Below are 19,918 nucleotides of genomic sequence, written 5' to 3'. Positions count from 1 at the left end.
GCCCTGTCCAGAGCCCGGGCAGAGGCCTTTTGTGGCGGTTCTGGACAACCGTGGGTCCGACGGCCTCGACAACGGGCACTGCACTCCCTGCGGGGGTGTGGAACACGCGTGTCGAATTTGAAGTCGGCGGGGCGAACGGTTCTCGAGTTACGTGGATTACAGACATACTACGTACAGAGACTTGGTGCATTTACAGACAGACAGACAGACAGACAGACAGACAGACAGACAGAACACTGTACTTGGTCATACTACTACAGCGTCATACAAAAGCATCAAAAATAGCAAGCTTGTGCTTGTAGATCTGCTACCACTGCTGAAAACTAGCACTAAGTACTTCTTCCACCACTGGTCATCATCAGCCACTTACTGGGGCAGCCAGCCTGACCCACGCCCAGGGCGGCTGTCTCGTTGTCGGAGCAGCATCCATACACAGACAGACTGCAGTGCTGTGGTGCCGTCTGCTCCGTCGGAGATGTGGACGAAACTGCTGATGAGGTGGCGAACAAAGCAACAAAAGGAGAGACAGAGGGAGAGAGAGAGAGAGAGGGAGAAAGGGGGAATGAAAACAACGATATTTCAGTGATTATGGATGTACGGCAGAGGGGAAATTAGACAACACAATCTCTGAACAACAACACGCAACTTTTCAGGGGCAAACAATGCAATCGGTGTGAGGTGCCCCTGAGGTGGAGAGAGAGAAGCCAGGCTGCCAGCCGGCTCTGAGATAACAATTCTATTTGGTACGTTATTATTTTTTTACACCCACAATGACTCAAAATCAGCAGGAAAATGATGCCATTACCCCCGCTGGAAAACAAGCAATGGTTGAATTTGCAGCGGCTGAAATTCACCACCTCCGAGACACATCCTCATTTATTCCTACCTAACCGTGACCCAACTTCCAACCCCTGCACCAACAAAGGAAAAAGTAATGCTTTTCGCATTCTGTGTGTGAGGGAACAGGCCTGTATGTGTTTGTGATTGCGTGCGGTAGCCTATGCTGATGCCTGTGGGTGTACCTAATGCTAATATGACTGAATGCAGCAAAGATAAAAACAACTTCCTTCCCAGAAACCTAGAACTTCCCTGAATAGGGAAAGAAAAGTGCAAAAAGCACATGGGGGGAAGAGGGGGGAGCGGACAGCTATTTGTTTCATGTAAGAGCTAAAGATATTATTGTTCAAAGTCTCCCTAGGCCCTGAAGCAAAAAGCGCAACGCTCGCCAGTTGTGAAGACGAAGTGCAGAAATCTCTGACTCTCTCTCTCTCTCTCTTGCTCTATTCACTTCTCCATCTCTTTTTCCGTGTGTTGCTCATTTGGAGTTTGCAGCCAGTGGATACAGGGCCCATAAATCACGCTGTTACTGGTGTGGATATGAGCTGGAGCCTAATGGTGATGACTCGGCTCGCGCTCCTTTTTTCCACTTGCTTTCCCACTCCAGAGATGGGCTTTGGACACAGTTCATTTAACTTGCCACTTTCCAGCGCTCCATTCTGCTATCTGTACTGAGCCTATTAGGACAAGGGGGGGAACTTTTAATTTCATATGTTCGTCTCCCCTTCAAGGTATTTTCTTCCCCTTCGCTGGCCATTGTCTGGTGCAATACAGCTGGCTCTGATGGGCCGTATTACCCCTCTCTCCTCCTGGAGGCTATACTGGACGCTGCAGTTGTTGTTGGCGTGGCTGAAAAGAAAAGCTAGTCCTTAAAAAATGCCTGTAAGGACAGATCTGTTCATGCCTCTTCACGTTTCTATTCCGCTGTAATGCATAGTTTCTACTAAAACCGCGTGGCTCAGGAAGTAGAGCGTCCGCTTGAGGAACAGAAGGTTCCCGGGTGGTTTAATCCCCGGCTCCCCCTACAGTAGGTTGGTGTCGAAGTGCCCTTGAGCAAGACACTGAACCTCTAACTGCTGCCAATGAGCAGGTTGGTGTCGAAGTGTCCTTGAGCAAGACACTGAACCTCTAACTGCTCCCAATGAGCAGGTTGGTGTCGAAGTGTCCTTGAGCAAGACACTGAACCTCTAACTGCTCCCAATGAGCAGGTTAGTGTCGAAGTGTCCTTGAGCAATACACCGAACCTCTAGTCTAACTGCTCCTAATGAGCAGGTTGGTGTCTTGCATGGTTTCCTCTGGGTGAAAGCAAAGCACTTTGGATAAAGATGCAATATAATATATACATATACATCATGTAGTTCTGCTTCCAGAGCGAAATACCGACACACAACAAAGTCTAAATCAGTCTCAAACTAAAGGTGTTCCTCTGTCTGAGCCCTTCAAATGCCACTGTGAATCCTGACCCAGATTTCTTGTTTTGCTATAAAAGGACAGCTCGGCAGGCAAGGCAATCAGCTCCCAGGGACTCTTCAGGCTCACATGTTTCAGTATCAGACAGTACCTTTCAAGCTGCACAAAATGTGACATGTTTATGAACACAATCCTTGGGAGGAAAAAATTATAAATAAAAATAAGGAATGTTTGATACTCTAGCGAGGGCCTGCATGTTGTTCGGTAGAATGTTTTTGAAGCAAAGTTTGTCCTTGCATTGCTAATGCAAGACGTGCATTGGAAATTCCAATAGATCGGAGTCTTTTTTCCCTCCCCTCCTTCTTCTTTTTATGGCAGCCAATGGGAGACGAGGACCCGAAAGCTCTTGCAGTCGTAGAGGACTCCTCAGAAAAGGGGATTGATTATCCAGGCGTGGTGCAGAAAGCGTGACAGTCAGTGCCCAAGGAGGCCGGCTTAGGAAGGGCGCCGGTCTGCAGGGAGCGCGAGCATGAAAACGCAGCTCTCTCTCTCTCTATCTCTCTCTCTCTCCATCCCTCACCCTTTCAGCAGTGGTGGAAAGTAAATACGTATATATGTACTCAAGTATTATATCGTTGCCGTCGATGTCGATCTCCAAATATAAACTTTTCGTAAATGAATGCCCTACTTGATCATGCTACAGCATAAAAAAGCATCCAATGCTATTTGGGAATTTGAATCCTGAAAGGTAACAGTTTTGGATATATAAGGTTTCCACCTGGCAGAGACGATATTATACTTAAGTATATTTTATTTATTTTACTTTACTTCTACTTTACTACTGTAGTTCTTCCAAGACTGCTCTCTCTCTCTCTCTCTCTCTCTCTCTCTCTCTCTCTCTCTCTCTCTCTCTCTCTCTCTCTATGGGTTAGGGTTAGGGTCTCTATATATATATCACCACACAGCCACAGGGAATCAAACAGGCTGGAATGATCACACAGAATCTCTTATGTAGCTCCTCTGGACCCTCGTTTCACATAGCCAGGAGGAAGAGCACAACCGTGGCCAGCCTAGTGGCTCACACACTTAACGTGGCAACCGTTCTCGCTGCCAAAACAAAATATCCCCTCTGCATTCATTTATAAAGTTGAGCGAATTAAGTGGGAGCAGTGACAGTCAAGAGGGTTAAACAAGCAGACTTGTGCCACAAAGGTCATCGGTTCAAATCCCAATACCGCCTGGCAAATTATTTTGTCGGGGAAAAGTTAATTATTATTTCTCATGAGGACTGCAGACTCAAGGTCCTTACGCACTGGGGGGCGGCTGGCGGCTGTGACCTAAAGGGTAGAGGAGCGTGCTTGCAAGCTAAAAAGTTACAGATTCGATTTCCCCAGAACACCAGGAAAAATCTGGGTGTGGAAATGAATGACCAACCCTCCCTCAACACCACTGTGTGGTGCCATTAAGAAAGACACTGAGCTTTCGCTGTAAGAATTCCTTTATTAACCCATAGCTTCCATAAAAATGGTCTTTTAATCCCATCCCATTCACCATCCTTTAGTAAAATAAAAAAATACAAGATAATAAAAAAATAAAATCGTCTGGTATAGATATTATTTTCATGCCGAAAAGTGGCATTTTACACAAAAGGTGGGGTTCTGAGAGTCTTCTCACCGTGGAGAATAGGCTTCCAACAATTGAATCCGCCTTTTGGTGCATATTATATATTTTTACTGCGGTGCATCCAGGCCAAAATAAATGTACCGTTGCATAGCGTTAAGGAGAACTCCTAAAGCTATGGACCAGAGCTACCACTTCTTGTTGCCTCTTTTGATAGATGCTGCTGTAGTTATTATATTGTATGGAAAGTGTCTAATAAAGGCCTAAATTGTAAAACTGCTCTCCACTCTAAACCGTCAATGAGCCCTTGAGAAAGGGCTCTCAAGTTGTTCACTCGCCCCAAGAGTAGAACACTGATCCGCTTCCAGGTTTGGAAGTGCTTCCACAGTAAAATCCTGTTAATTTATCCATGTGTTAAATCTGAGTTAATTTCTTTTAGGCCTAACTAAAAGGACCCTTCTTCTCCATTTGGTTACATTTGTAAACTCTCAGAAGTAAAATGAACACAGACAATTTCACAGTGTACATGAGTGCATCGCAAGGGCATTCATCGCTGCATAAGTATAAATGCCATGTCCCGACCGCGATCCGACCTTCTCTTGTTACATTTGTACTTTCTCAAGAAGCAGTTATTATTGGGGTGAGACGACAGCGATGTCACTACAGCTCATCATCATTTTACTTTTGCTACTTGAAGTATATTTTGCACTTTGTAGTAGGCTACTTGTAACACAACAGTATTTCTACATTGCGATACTGCTACTTTTACTTAAGTCTAAAATGGGAGACATTGTTCCACCACTGATCCCATGGATGAATGAAATGAGGATGTGAGATGAGGGTGTTGAGGGTTCTCCTCTGGTGTTTAGGAAAGGATCAGTGATCCTTTCAGTGGCTGGCTGATGATGAATGAGTGAATGACGTACCTGGACAAGGTCCCTGACTCTGGATCAGCAGGTGTTCTTGTTTCTCACAGCGGGCCTTCTTTAGGACACACTCGTTCATATAGGTCTGTCTGTCCGATGCACACACCTACAGTAAGACAAGACACACAGTATGAGTCACACACCTACAGTAAGACAAGATGCACAGTATTAGTCACACACCTACAGTAAGACAAGATGCACAGTATGAGTCACCCACCTACAGTAAGACAAGACACACAGTATGAATTAGGGATGCACCGAAAGGGAAATTCTTGGCCAAAACCGAATACCGAATATAAGAAACAGTTGGCCGAATACCGAATATCCGAATATATTTAATATTATATATATTTTTGCCTACCATTGCTGTCATTGCCGTACCTTAAAGCTACCTGATTTATGGTTATGGCAAAACTTAACTTCAATAATAATCACTGTTATGAAAATGCTTTTTTAGCTATTTTCTGCCGAATATTTTCTGCGGACGAATATTCGGTGCATCACTAGTATGAGTCACACCCCTAAGACAGCAAGTCATACAGTAGAAAGGGACGTGTCCACAGAAAGCGTTTCATGAGCGGAGGAACGCTTTGGATATAATTAATCTCAGGCAGAATTTCTTACAGTATTGAATCCTGGCTTTGCCACGTCTAAGGACTAGAATTTTCTAAAGTTTAGTTACACCCCCGCTCCGGGGCCTAAAGCTACGAACCCATGTAGCCACTTAGCCACGCCGATACGATGGAGGTGGCAGACCTAAAGGCTGAAATCCTTAACCTCACTATAAAAGTATATCGCCAACCTCGCCAAGCTGATCAGGTCTGAACTAAAAGCTGTGTTGGCTGAAGAATTTGAAAGCATCAAATCTGACTTAGACTCGGTAAAAACAGAAGTAGTGGAAGAGATGGAAAAACAAAAACAAAACACTTTATGTGGATATGGCCCCTAACACCAGAAACTGTGTTAGCTACAGTGCAATTTAACAGAAATTATATACTGTAAAGGCTTTAGATAACTCAGAATAGATTGAAAACATTGTATTTCTTAAATGTACACAACTACACAAGTGTGGATATTATATTTTATCTTGGCGTTCAGGCTCTGCTACTGTATTTATTACTCCCAGCATAGTAGAAGACAACTATTTAATTGCAGGGAGAAGTGTATGGAATCCTCTTGAGTGTGCCTGAACTATATCAGAGCTATTTTAATTTATGGATAATTATTATATTTGTATACAGTAGTGCCACTCATCTCATCATTAACATTAACATTTCAATTATTAAATTAATTAAAGTAGATGTTGTCCAAAACATTTGTCAGGCGTAGGTTTGTCTTTGTACGACAGAGACAATGTGCATCACGACTTGTCAATTCTTCCTAAATTGGAGAAGCGCAGTTGATTTGCATAAAACGTTTTCAAGCTCTGAACGTTTTACTGTCATAAAAAAGCATGACAAGAACTAAATACTAATGCTGTCAACAATGACAGCAGAAAGACACACCACCGTTTCACTGAATATAAAAACACATCAGATTTAGTCTGTTTATTAAACATCAGCTGGAGTGGAGCTATCGGATTTAGATAAAAACAATAATGCGATAATTGGAGACCGCACTGTCAGCTGTCCAGTAGTAGCGCAGTAGATGGAACATAATACATCTCACATGTCACAACACAGGATTTGGATATTATTATTATTATTAGGATTAAATTACTGATTTCAGGTCTAGTCAACTATTCCAGTGAGTGAAAAACAGAGAAACTTGTGTGGGTGTGCAGTTCCAACACGAATGCGCAGTGGTGGAAAAAGTACTTAAAGCAAAGTACAATACTGCATTGTAGAAATACTCTGTTATAAGTAAAAGTCCAGAATTCAACATTTACTTGCATGAGTAAAAGTACAAAAGTATTGGCTTCAAAATGTACCAAAAGTAAAAGTACTAATTGTGCAGAATGTCCCATTTAAAGTTTTCAACTGTATAATAATAATATTTTGAAAATAAAATAAATAAATCTCACAATTGTAGTGGAGTAAAAGTACAATATTTGCCTCTGAGATGTAATGGAGTAGAAGTAAAAGTACTGGTAATTGGAAATGACTCAAGTAAAGTCAAAATAAATGCTGCAAGATTGTACTTAAGTACAGTACTTAAGTATACATGTACTTAGTTACTCATTGGGAGGGTGTGAGAAGGTCCTACCGGGTTTCGAGGCACGCTGTGACAGGTGAAGTCACACACGCAGCGGTCGTCCTCCGCATCCTCGTCCCACGAGCCGCCGAACCTCCGACAGCGATCCTGTTCACAGCTCTCCACTCCGGAACCGGACCCTCCCGAACCACAGTCTGACAAACACACACAGAAAAAAGCAAAGTCATTAGACCTGAGGACGATTCTACAAATGTCTTCTAAATCCTGACAGTTTTCTGAAACACCCATGTTTCTATGTCAGTCATTCTCAAACTAATTCATGTCAAGGACCCCCAAGATTATTATGTAATTGGCTGCCGAGCCCCATCTGAAAAGGTGTTGTTCCAGGGACCCTCCCCAGAAGCAAAGATTTTAGTTAAAAACGTTGGCTCTGATTGATTTTTCAAAAATAGCAGACCTACGTACATGAGCTTGTATATTTTTCAATAGCTAAAGTATAACATAATGCTTAAAACACCAAAAGGGGTTCACCAAACACACAACAGACACGGTGAGAGAGCTCCTCTGCGTTTGTCTTTCAGTGTTTGCCAGTGTTAAGACATGAACAGACGTTCCGGGTTAAGGTTAATACATGAACAGCATCATCAGATGTTCCGGGTTAGGGTTAATACATGAACAGCATCATCAGAGGGGGGGGGGGGGGGTGATTGAAATTCAGCTCACGTTGACGGTGGAGGAGATTGAACCGAAGGCGCCGCTGGAAACTCACCATAATGACCCACCGTAGAGAGGACCAGAGACTGACTCAATGAATTACTGTACATGCAACATCTCCCCGCCACCAGGTGCTCTGTATTCATTACACAACGGGGGGGGGGGGGGGGGGGGGGGTGTGTGTGTGTGTGTGTGTGTGTGTGTGTGTGTGTGTGTGTGTGTGTGTGTGTGTGTATGTGTGGACCGTGAGGTAGTTTGAAGCCTTGTCTTCAGTGAATACCAGCTTTACTTCCTGATAGGAAGATGTCGCTAATTGCGAAGCATTCTACAAAAATCTAATTACTGTAGGGCTGGCCGATATGACTTCAAGTCAATATCACGATTATTTTTTACTTTTGCCTAGATTAGTGTATTTGGCCGATTTTTTTGATATTTGCACACTACGAATGTTCCATCAAGTATAACACATGGTTAAGTGATTGATCAAACTAATCAAATTTTAAAAGAAGTACGATTTTCAATACTTGTTGAAAATATATTCAATCATTCGCTAAACCTTAAGTGATCACGTTGGTTATTTGTTCAAAATATCAGTTTTGATATATTTTTGTTTAATTGCCCAGTCGTACCTGCGACACTTTGTGGGAAACCACGGAGTACCTTTGATTTGCTTTAAAACGGTGCATCATACGTGCACGACTTGTCAATTCTTCCTAAATTGGAGAAGCGCAGTTGATTTGCATAATGCTGTCAACGCCATAAGAGGCATGCAAACTTCGACGAAACGGCCAAGCAGGGTACGTTTTCAAGCTCTGAACGTTTTACTGTCATAAAAAAGAATGACAAGAAATAAATACTAATGCTGTCAACAATGACAGCAGAAAGACACACCACCGTTTCACCGAATATAAAAACATATGAGATTTAGTCTGTTTATTAAACATCAGCTGGAGTGGAGCTATCGGATTTAGATTTTTTTTTAAATGCGATAATTGGAGACCGCACTGTCAGCTGTCCAGTAGTAGCGCAGTAGATGGAACATAATACATCTCACATGTCACAACACAGGATTTGGATATTATTATTATTATTAGGATTAAATTACTGATTTCAGGTCTAGTCAACTATTCCAGTGAGTGAAAAACAGAGAAACTTGTGTGGGTGTGCAGTTCCAACACGAATGCGCAGTGGTGGAAAAAGTACTTCACCAGATGGAAGTGAGCGAGAGCAGGAAGTGTCTCAGGTTGACCTTGCACTGCTCATGACAAACAACTCCATCCTGACAGATTGATTGATTGCTTTTTATTGAAGTGTCATGCCCGTTTCCCGCTACCCAGCTAACACTAATACACTGTAATAGCATGAGTGATTTAATGAACTCTGACAGTGAACAAATTGACCCAAAAGGACCCAAAAATGTGTACACTCTTAGAGTCAACACTCTTATGATCTTACTGTGTACACATTTATCAAACACAATTTATATTCATATACACTGCGAGTAAGCATAGTACTGGGTACAACCAAATTGGAATCATAAATATCAATCCAGGAGACAATCCAATACATACTGACTCAATCTGTAAATAAAAAGCATTTCCTCTTGTTCCATGCTCTGCAGATATATTGAGCTGTCACATGTAGTAGCCTACATTTCCCGAAAAACTAAAATTCAAGTCTTCGTCCATAAACAAGCGAAATCAAATCAAAGGATATATGCTTAATAAACAAATTAATTCTCAGATCAGATAGAATGGTCAGAATGTTTTAAATTACATAACGTACATACTGTAAGATAATTTTCTTTAGGGATTGAATAACGTATGCCCATTTCCATGGGCTGTGCAAACCGCATCATGAGCTTCAGGAAACACTAGAACCGCATCATGAGCTTCAGGAAACACTAGAACCGCATCATGAGCTTGAAGGCTCATACATAGTCTGGATTTTCGGTGGTTAGGTGACCACCGAACTACAACATGACGTCACGAGCCGCAGTGAAGAGCAAACCACCGCCACCGCTCCAGCCCTTCTCTATGTTTTTACTCACCACCGCTCAACGTTATTTCGCGGTGGTCAGCGGTGGTCGCGGTGGTCAGCTCACCACCGAAAATCCAGACTATGAATAGGCCTTCAGGCAGCACTAGGCCAAACCAGGGAGCAACATTTGCAGTGGAAGAGTAGGGTGAGCACCTCCAATCACAGCAGATGTACTACTTATATTGTATTAACTGCTTAAAGTAATGTCTTAAAATAAGTTCCAGATTGTAGCTTTACAGTCGGTTCTGAGTTTGGTCATTATTATTACTATTACTTATCACTAGCCCACTCCTCCTTTCAAATTAGAAAGCAACGTGCTCTTAATTTGATTAACATTATAATTATAGTTTATTTCTAAATGTATATAACTAGGTCCAGCCTCCGAAAGTATAACTGCTATCTCCTTCGCACAAGGATGATTCTGGGTAACGTCCCAATTAAATATCTGCTTTGTAAGTCTGTCGTCTACATTTACTACTGTCTATTTCACAACCTTATCATCTTCCCACTGTGATATCACAGGGTTCCCAGCCTATTACTGTTATGGCTGGTGTTAGAGCAAGTTTATGTCCACCATTAAAAAAAAGGAAAGGTCTTATTGTTTTAGTCTTCTATTTACGCTCTTTAAACTCTCATACACCAGAGGCATAGTCCAGTACAGCACTGGTTATCAACGTGGGATCCGGGGACCCCCTAAGGGGTCTTTGAGGGGATTCCAGGAGGTCCAGGGGGAGCATGCCCCCTGCTATATAGCAGCTGTTGTCAATGTGGTGTCCGGGGACCCCCAAGGCGTCCTTGAGGGGTTTCCAGGGGTCCCCAGTGAAATTATTCATAGTTAGGAACCAAATGGACCCTTACAGGTCGTAACTATGAGAGCGTACAAATGGAACCTTAAGAGTTCCATTTCTTCATTCTCAGAGTTATGGGGTTCCGTAGTTACCAAACTGGGGGTCCTTGGAATAAAAAACTGCGCGACAACCACTGCTATATACTGTAGCACCCTGTGATTATGAGCCAAAGGACCACTTTTGGTGCTATTTGGCTTCATGTTTGTTTAGTGCGTAGGATAATGATAATGAATTTATTTATATAGCACATTTCTAGACAAAGTCACAAAGTGCTTTACGATGGTGGGTTTCCTTTATAAGTGCCAAATAAAGGAGGCTGACTGGCTGAGGCAATGAGAGGAGAGCGGAGAGGAGGATCCTGCTTTTGGAGGCTGCATAGATTCACCTGCAAACCTCCTGAGGATGATAGTGTGTGAGTGTGTGTGTGTGTGTGTGTGTGTGTGTGTGTGTGTGTGTGTGTGTGTGTGTGTGGGTGTGTGTGTGCGCACGTGTGCGTGCGTGTGTGTTGGGGTGTTTGTGTGCGTGCATGTGTGTGTGTGAGTGAGAGTGAGATAATGAAAAATGGATGCATTTGTCCTGGGGGTTGAAACAAAAATATATTTGAAACAAAACGTGTTATTCTAAAAGAGAGAAGAATCTGTCCAGCTTACAAAACCCAACTCAAAGAAAACCTCAGGACAGGTACAGTACAGAACCAGCTGCCCAAACCCCATTTGATGTACACAGTAAAAAAGGCGAAAAACCTGGACCCTTAATAATGCTCACGTACACACAAGAGTTAACCACTTTCACCCTGGCTTCCCTATTTTGGCACATTCGAACGTTTCAAAAAGCTGATCTAGGCTACCTGTCGTGCAATGTTCAACGAACAAGTTGTGAGCTTGTAGTCCAGCTGTTTTTCGCCCTACACGACCCCGCTGCAACACAGCCTGACGGTTAGTTTAACCGTCAGGCTCTGGCGGTTAAACTAACATTCTGGATTTCACTGTGTGGCGTGGTCTTTTTGAGCCGCCTCAGAACTCATCTCATCTGTATTGACTGCGGCTGCCATTGTGCAACCCCCGCTGGCCCTAATGGGCAAATCGATGGTGTGGCGGGTTGGAAGTGCCACTTAGCATAACCCATCTTCTTAAGTGGATTATGGGACAGGTCGCACAGGGGGGGAGGGAGGGACGGGGGCGGGCCGTGGAGCTGCGTCCGTGAGCTCTGATATGGCGCATCCACAATGGGCTCTGACAGCTCTGAGTGGTCACTACACTATAGTGGAAGGCCATTCACTTCATCTGGGGGGAGGGAGTCCCGTAATGGCATTGACAAGTGGTGGAAGGATTTTCAGATTTGCTTTACTTAAGTAAAAGTAGCAGGGCCATAAAATAGGAAATACTCTGTTGTTACAAGTGAAAGTGCTGTATAAATATTTTTGATGAGTAAAATAATGAAGTGAGTTTCTACATGCAGTATGCTATTTTCAAATAGATAAAGTATAAAATAAGGCTGAATTTTTTCATTGTAAAAAATACAATATTGGTCTATGAGATGTAGAGAAGTATAATAAGTAATAAGCATATAAAGTGGAAATAGTCTAGTAAAGTAAAAGTACCTAAAAATTGTACTTGAGCAAATTAACTTAGACATTCCCACCACTGGCATCGAGCGCCCCCCCTCACGGTGCGGCGCGGCTAGAGATTCATAAGCCACGTGCACTAAGGAGAGCGCACACGGCGCCCACAAACATCAAGTCTCGTTAGCGGCTCGCTCTTTTTTCCGTTTAGCCGCACTCAATGCTGCCCTGATTGTGAAACATTGTACAATGTGTAGAACACAGCGCAATGTTTTTGGACTAGCTTTGGCATAATGGCGTCTACGGTCTACCAGTGGCTGTATTACAGCTAGCTGATTTTAATCGATGACAGAGGTCATAAGGAGCCTCGCTGGCGAGGCAGCTGGACCCCCCGGAATGAGATAAATAAGGAGAACCGTTGGCAGTGGTGGAATGTAACGAAGTGCAATTACTCAAGTACTGCAATTGTTGAGATACATTTACTTTTCATTTAGATTATTATTATTATTATTATAGACATACATAAACAACGTAAGGCTATTTTATACTTTGAAAATAGCCGAATCTACAAGCTTGTGTTAACCCATTTTGGGCGGGAACCTCATAACATTATGTTATAATTTAGCTATTGAAAAATAGCAGATCTACAGGCTCATAGAGCTTGTAGGTCTGCTATTTTTGAAAAATCGAAGAACGACTGACATAGAAACATTTTCAGGATGTAGAAAACATTTTTAGAATCTGATCTCAGGTCAAAATGGATTAAAGCCTGAGCAAATTTGACTTTTAATGTGTTTCTAAGTTGATGTCAACACTTTGTACTTTTGAATACAGTAATGTTGAATACAAGCCGTGTTTTATTTTGTCCTTGAGAGTTTCTACATTGTGGCATTGCTACTTATTACTTCTTGCACGACTGGCCGGTCACCGAAATCCATTTATGCCGGCACACAATGGAAGAAAAAAAGAATGAATGAATTCTCAGGCCCGGCTTACGGAAGACGAGATGAATACAATGGAGGAGGTAAGACATTAGAAATGGAATAAATACAAGTGAAGGGTGAAGAGGGGGTCCCAATTAGCCGCTACGCTTTGATGTTCCCGTGGCCCTGCGCTGCCTCGCATCAACCTTTCAATTAGCACAGCCCCGGCTATAAGATGGCTGCATCAGCTCTTCTCCCCACCCTGCCAGTCCGCTTCCCTTATACTCAATCATCTCAGAAACCCTGGCTCTATTTAGCCGAGGGAACTCCGTTAACAAGAGGGAATTCAGCGGCGGGGGAGAGGAGAAAGGAGGACTGCACCGAAATGACGGCAAAAGAACTTGTGGAGATAAGGGAGAAAAGTATTACAAGCAACTGACAGCGGAAGCAAGAGGTGGAATAAAGGATGTTGTTTTTTGCGTGTGTAAAGGATTGGCTCTGGGAGGAAAAGAATATAGCTTCGCTGTCGGGCAGAATCCTTGTATCTCCATGTTTCAACATTTTACTTATTTTTTTGTACATTAATCCCCTACAACTACGTTGTATGACAGTGTCAGGGAAAGGTAGAGAAAGTGTCTGCTACCTCACAACCCGTTACATCGCGAAACGCTGTGTGCTCGTGCTGTAGATCTACTGCTTTTGCTATAATACTGTATGTAAAACATTTGACAACAAGTGAAAGTGGTTAAGTGTGTCAATGGGGTTTATAAATATTCAACCAATGAAAAGTATTAAGAGCTTGTGACTTAATTTACGAATCCATCCATCTTTTCTTTTTTTCTTTTCTTTTCTTTTTTTTGCATTTCCTGAAAAGTAACCGCGTTGGACATACGAGGTTTCCACCCCGACAGCGACAATGTAAAATGGCGCGATGGGAGGAAAAGAAAGGAGGGAAAGAATGAGCGGATATAATAGAGTACATGATGAGCGTGACATTCTGAGGTGGAGCCGGCTGCCGGGAGACAGCAGATCAAGACAGACGTTTACATCATCAATATCGGTTCCTTCTGGAATGGCGTTCGGCAGGGAGAGAACACCGTGACCTGAGCGAATGTCATCCAGGACATATTGCTGCTCCACCCCCCCACCCCCCCACACACACACCTGAAAAGCAACAGTCGAGATGGAGCTCGGGTGCCGGAGCTCTTTGTGTTTGTTTTCGACCCATTTGTCAGTGGCTCTCAGACTGGGCCTGCCTCTGAAGGATGTGACAGCGCGTTAGCCCCAAATAAACTCTCCCGCGAGATAAAGAAGGATTGAGCGTCGCGGCCGGCCCCAGACGGAGGGGAGTGGGACTATGGATTTTTCACTTAGTTGTGCACCGGTGCCGCACATCCGAAAATAGGCGATCTACAAGCTCACAATGCGCCAGGAAAGGAGAGATAGTGGCAATGACAGGCAGCGGTTAAAAAAAACCCACCTACTCATTTCATTGCGATGAGTCCTTTGCCACAGCAGAAAGCCACTCGCCTGCCCCCCCACCCCCCCATGCACTTCACAGCACCCTCTAAGTGTGATCCTCCCCCGTGATATGTGCGGTGTGTGATCCGCGGCGTCACTGTGTGCTGCTGCAGCTGCACTCGTAATCCTGTTTATTAAATGTGTATTCAATTAAAAAAAGGGCCTGGGCCCCCCTAGGTGATGCACTGCTCTCAGACGCCACTTTGTCAGTGTCGCAACAAAAAAAAGGGTGCTGAGGCCAGGCCTACCCGAGTGTGAAATTAAACAGGTGATAAATTTCCCCGTGCGGCCGGCGGTGGGAACAGTGTCATTTTTCATTACCGCTAAATAAAAGGCGGGCGAAACCAACTTCCATTTTTTCGCCCTGCCCCCTCATCCGCCCTCCCCGCCGCATGACTAATGAGTGTGTTTTTTAAGTCAGGTCTACATAAACGAATAAATCACTCGTCCCCGCGCTGGCCTTATCTTAGATATGAGGTATGGCACGGGGGTACTGTAGGCCGTGCTGATATAGACTTTCACTGCTGTCTATGATAGAGCTAGCAAGCAGAATCGCAGGGCTTATTTTTCATGACGAATTGCTGTATTATCCAATATAAACTGCCGCTTTTGCCAAATCGCCATCGAAACACTATCCTGTCGTGTGCATCCATTAAGGCGGAGGCGGAGAGAGATATAGGAAAGTCCTTCTTATCTTTTCCAAAGAAAAAAAAGAAAAAAGCTACAGAAAATGTCAGCTGCAGTCGACGACATAGATTTTTATGTGCGCAGCCCAGCAGGTCCAGTTTCTCATCTGTTCACAAAAACCATGGCCGAACCCCTGTGGAGGGTCTGGGTCACATTCGGGGACACGCTCACAGTCGAGGACAGGACAGCCCCCGGGGTGAGATGCATTGATCGTAGACGATCCCATCTTCCTCCCGCTCGGGGAAAGTGATGGTGCGCCTTTGTCATCGGGCAGGATTTTGATGAACAGAATATGAGAGACAAGCCATGGGGACAGAGAAAAATATTCTATTGTGTAAGCCTGATGGCTTTCTGTGATTCAAAATGAGCAGGGGACGGAGGAGAAAGGGCATGTTCAGAGAGAGATGGAGAGATGGAGAGAGAGAGATAGAGAGGAGAAAATGCAAAAAGAAAAAAGAAATCACCAGGCATCAGAAGCATAAAAATGCCCTTGGGAACAGAAAAAGAGAGCATCTTCGCCTGCATGCTGCCACAAGATTATATGAAGTGCGAACGTGCGTGCATGCGTGTGCACGCGCGTGTGTGTGTAGTTGTATTTCTATACTTCTGAGGGCCAAATGTCCCTATACTAGTATACTAGAATTTGAGAATTTTTATTTTATTTTAAATAAAAATTTCAAATTGTCCTAGTCTTCACAAGACTTACAATTAAGAAATTATAGGGTTAGGCATTTAGAGGTTAGATGTTGTGTTTGTGGTTGGAATTCATCATCATCATCATTTTTCAACCGTGGTCGAGATCATGGATTTCACAATATCACGGCAGACTTTCCGGTCCTTCATTGCCATCCCCAGTTCCTGCTTACTGATGCATGTGTCCCTAGCGATGACATCAGGGAACGTCAGTTTTCTACCTCTGGTCTGCTTTGAGGCAGGACTCCAAAAGATGCCAAAACAGTCAAAATGTCATTCATAAAGACCGCACCGTTCTAAAACGTTGATGTCCTCACAAGTATAGTCATACAAACTGTATGCGCTGTGAGCATACAGTGGCACATTTCTTCATGCTCCAGATACAAAAAAGGCCAGTCGTCTGAGTCAATGAAACTGTGTTAAATGGACCGTTGAGTCGATGTGGAACAACACGCCGCGCAGCCAGACTGCAATAAGGATACAAAACAAACAGTCAGATGACTCAGCACTGCCTCACACACATCCCCCCTCTCTGTTGTCCTTCATTCTTTCTCCTTCGTCTACTTCTAGCTACAGTATTCTCCTTCTTACCACCTTTTAAAATAGCAAAAGCTACTTGCTTGCTCACACCACGTGTTTGTAGATTGGCGAGGCTATTTTCAGCGTGCAGCGAAGTATAACTATAAGTATAAAATGGACTCGAAGGCCCTGGCAGGTGTAATCTGTTCGCCTTCACGCATTGTAAAGGTATGACGGCAGTCACTGACGTGCGTGCGTGTGTGTGTGCGTGCGTGCATGTGTGTGCGTGCGTGCATGTGTGCGTGCGTGTGGGGCAGTTGGCGTGACAACAGAAGGGTGACAAGTTGCTCCCGGCGGAACGGCGTTGTGGAACGCTCCACTTCAGCCTGTCGCCGCTGATCAGCGTAGACCCAACGGGGCCAATTTGGACCTCGTTTATTCCAAATGCGGGATAAAGAACAATAATGCAGGCGCTTCAGGCGCGGAAATTAAACTGGCTCTTGCACTTGAAAGTCGCCGCTGTCGGGGCAGAAACCTTATATCGCCATATTATATCGTTTTGTGTTTTTTCGGTAATAAATAATGCCCTACTTCATCATAGCAAAGCAAAACATAGCAGATATACAAGCTCACAGTGTGTCGCGTTGACTCACCGTGAGCTTGTAGATCTGCTATTTTCACTACATTTTATCACTACATCGTTCCATTTCCTGAAAAGTCATGGTTTTTGGACGTACTGGTTTGATTGAAATCCTGACGACCTTTGCTGCGTGTCACTGCCCATCCCTCTACACATTTCCTGTCAGTCTACGGTCCTATCAATAAAGGCATAAAAGCCCCCAAAAAAATTACAGAAAGAAAAAAAACTAAAGAAAGAAAATCAAATCAAAGGAGCGAGGACGACGACGATGACATTGTGTTGACCCTTCCCGTTTTAATCCCATTAATACCTGAGGCCGATTCTACAAATGCAACAAAGTCTGTAGTTTTCAACCTTTTTCGTGCCAAGGACCACCAAAATGATATGCATTTGGCCGTGGACCCCCACCAGGGACAAACAGATAAGTATAAGATAAGATAAATTAATTAAAATAAACTGTTGCTATATATATAAAATAAAATCAATGACCCAGACGCTTTCCCTGTACAGAATGGGTTGATTACCCGAGGGGGACACGCAGGGACCGTTACTCAATGTGAAACGTCACAGATGGGTGGAGATAATTACACCACCTTCAATGGCTGATTGGTTAAAGTAATTACGCCATTTTCAAAGTCCATTTCCCTTACCTTCATCACAGCTGCCGGGCTTGACCGCCTCAATGTTCTTCTTCATGACGCAAGAGGCGGTGCGGAGCTCACAGACGTTGTCGTAGGTGACGCCGTCACTGCCGCACACCAGCGAGAAGGCCTGGAGCTGGCACGGCGGGCACTCGCACTTGTTGCCCACGCAGCGGGCGCCCCAGGCGCACACCACGCTGCCGCACGTCCCTGGTGGCACAGAGGAGCACACAGACACAATGTGAGAAACAGCAGTTTTGGGGGGAAAAGTCCAAATGTAGACATCACAATGTCAAATGTAGACAGTGTAAAGCCCTAACCACACCAAAGGGTCAAGCCGGTTTTAGCGTTGTCCCTGCGGTGTGATGTGTCTTGTTGCACGTTGACCCTAGTGATTCAACGCATAGAATTCAAATGGCCCAAACCACGCCAAAGGGTCAATCCGGTTTTACCCTTAACTCTTTGCAACCGTTTGGACCCAAGGAGTTGCATGGTGACCCTTTGGTGTGTTTAGGGCTTAAGACATCATCATACTGTACGTCAGCATCAATACTTAATAGTGGGTGCAGCACCACTGAGGTCTCAGTTACTTAGCGAGCTACTCGAGCCCACACTGTTTCTTCGGGAACAAATTTAACAATTTGAAAAAGTCCAATTTTACTTTTGAAAACAATATATAGCGAGAAAATTGAGAAAACTATTTTGGATGTGTTTTATATCACACTACAATGATTGGTGAAGGAGAGAGGGCGTCGGTCATACTCACGGCATTCTCCCTGGCTGACCACGCGCAGGTCCACCTGCTCCTTGCAGGCGCGCACGTGCAACGTGCACTCACTGTCGTACGTGGCGCCGTCGCTGCCGCACACGGGCTGGTGGGAGTCCACGCACTCCGACGGACACACGCACTGGCCCGTCTGGGCGTCACAGATCGCCCCGAAGGAGCAGTTGGCGCACGCCTCGTCTGGACGGAGGGAAGAACAACAACATTGTGGATACTGCGCCATTTTCTAAATGTTTTTATACATTTGCAAACTTTAAATGGGACATTCTGCATAGTGAGTACTTTCTGCTTTTGGTATATTTTAAGTACATTTTCATGCCAATACTTTTGTACTTTTACTCAAGTACATTTTGAATTCCGGACTTTTCCGGAGTAGTTACTTTCTACTAAAACAATTGAGTACTTTTTCCAACACGCACGCACGCACGCACGGGCGCATGCACGCACGCATGCACACACACACACACACACACACACACACACACACACACGACACCGAGGTCTCTTTTAACGCTTACGTCCACATTACGACACCGGATGTCACGTTACATTACGTTAAATGCGCTCCCATATAACCGTAGGGACGCTCCATTCATAACATGGCCTTATACGGTCGTGAAATTAATGGGAAGTGATAACACCGGTGTGAGCCTGCCCCTCCCCTCCCCTCTGACAATTATATGGCTCCTTCCAGGGTTGGACGCAGGGCTGAAATGAATGTCTCAGCAGCGCTATAATCCACTGCCATTAACGGGGAACACATACAGAGTAATGTTCAAGTCTCCCCTTCTTGGGGTTCAACCTCATAACTTAGCAGCCGTGTGCAGCCCTTTTAAGCCGCGCCCCAGTAAAGGGAGTCATGAGCGGCGCTCTGCCAAGTGCTGCTGCAATGTCCCTATTTTGATTTGGAGATGCACACAGTCAAATCCTCACATATCTGTTCCTTATTTCCCTGAGACACGTGAATGTGTGCAAAGGTAACCAAGTGGACCCGTATTTGTGTTATAGAGGGTATAAAGTGAGTGGCAAATCGAGTGACAGTTTAATGTCGTTTAATGCAGTCTGTTTGGATGTACTGTACTATTGTATGTGTTATTGTATAGATTTCTGCCTTGTTTCTCTCGGTCTAACTCTGAGAGTTAAACTGTAATTGGCTACATGAGTCACAGGGTCTTTTGTCTGCCAGCAATTAGCAACGGCATCGAGTGAAGTGTGTAAAAATACCTTCAGAGCTGCTATGTCGGCATGCCGCCATTGAGCACAGATTTCACACTTCTGTAAATCCACTCTGCGAATGCATGACTCAACGCGTTCTCAGAGACGGAAGCCAAGAGTTTTCACATGCATCCCAATTTGAGATGATTATTTTGGAACTTTCATAACTGCTAATAAATCCACGT

The 19,918-nt window shown here is 44.2% G+C and overlaps 1 protein-coding gene across 2 annotated transcripts in view; it reads right to left on the bottom strand.

Moving 5' to 3' along the window:
- agrn (agrin) overlaps positions 1-19,918 on the bottom strand; it is a 346,246-nt gene that overhangs the window by 81,393 nt on the left and 244,935 nt on the right. Inside the window, exons 9-13 of one of the 2 annotated variants that reach the window (XM_083770140.1) lie at positions 18,501-18,698; positions 17,744-17,944; positions 6,999-7,141; positions 4,794-4,899; positions 371-490 (exon numbers count right to left, since the gene is read on the bottom strand). In XM_083770140.1, the coding sequence (XP_083626266.1) occupies positions 371-490; positions 4,794-4,899; positions 6,999-7,141; positions 17,744-17,944; positions 18,501-18,698 (768 nt within the window). The remainder of the gene's footprint in view (positions 1-370; positions 491-4,793; positions 4,900-6,998; positions 7,142-17,743; positions 17,945-18,500; positions 18,699-19,918) is intronic. The other variant, XM_083770141.1, reaches the window with a different exon arrangement.

Source organism: Protomyctophum parallelum, assembly GCF_964188405.1.
Source record: "Protomyctophum parallelum genome assembly, chromosome: 7".
Classification (NCBI taxonomy): Eukaryota; Metazoa; Chordata; class Actinopteri; order Myctophiformes; family Myctophidae; genus Protomyctophum; species Protomyctophum parallelum.
This window is presented reverse-complemented; position numbering and strand designations above follow the sequence as displayed.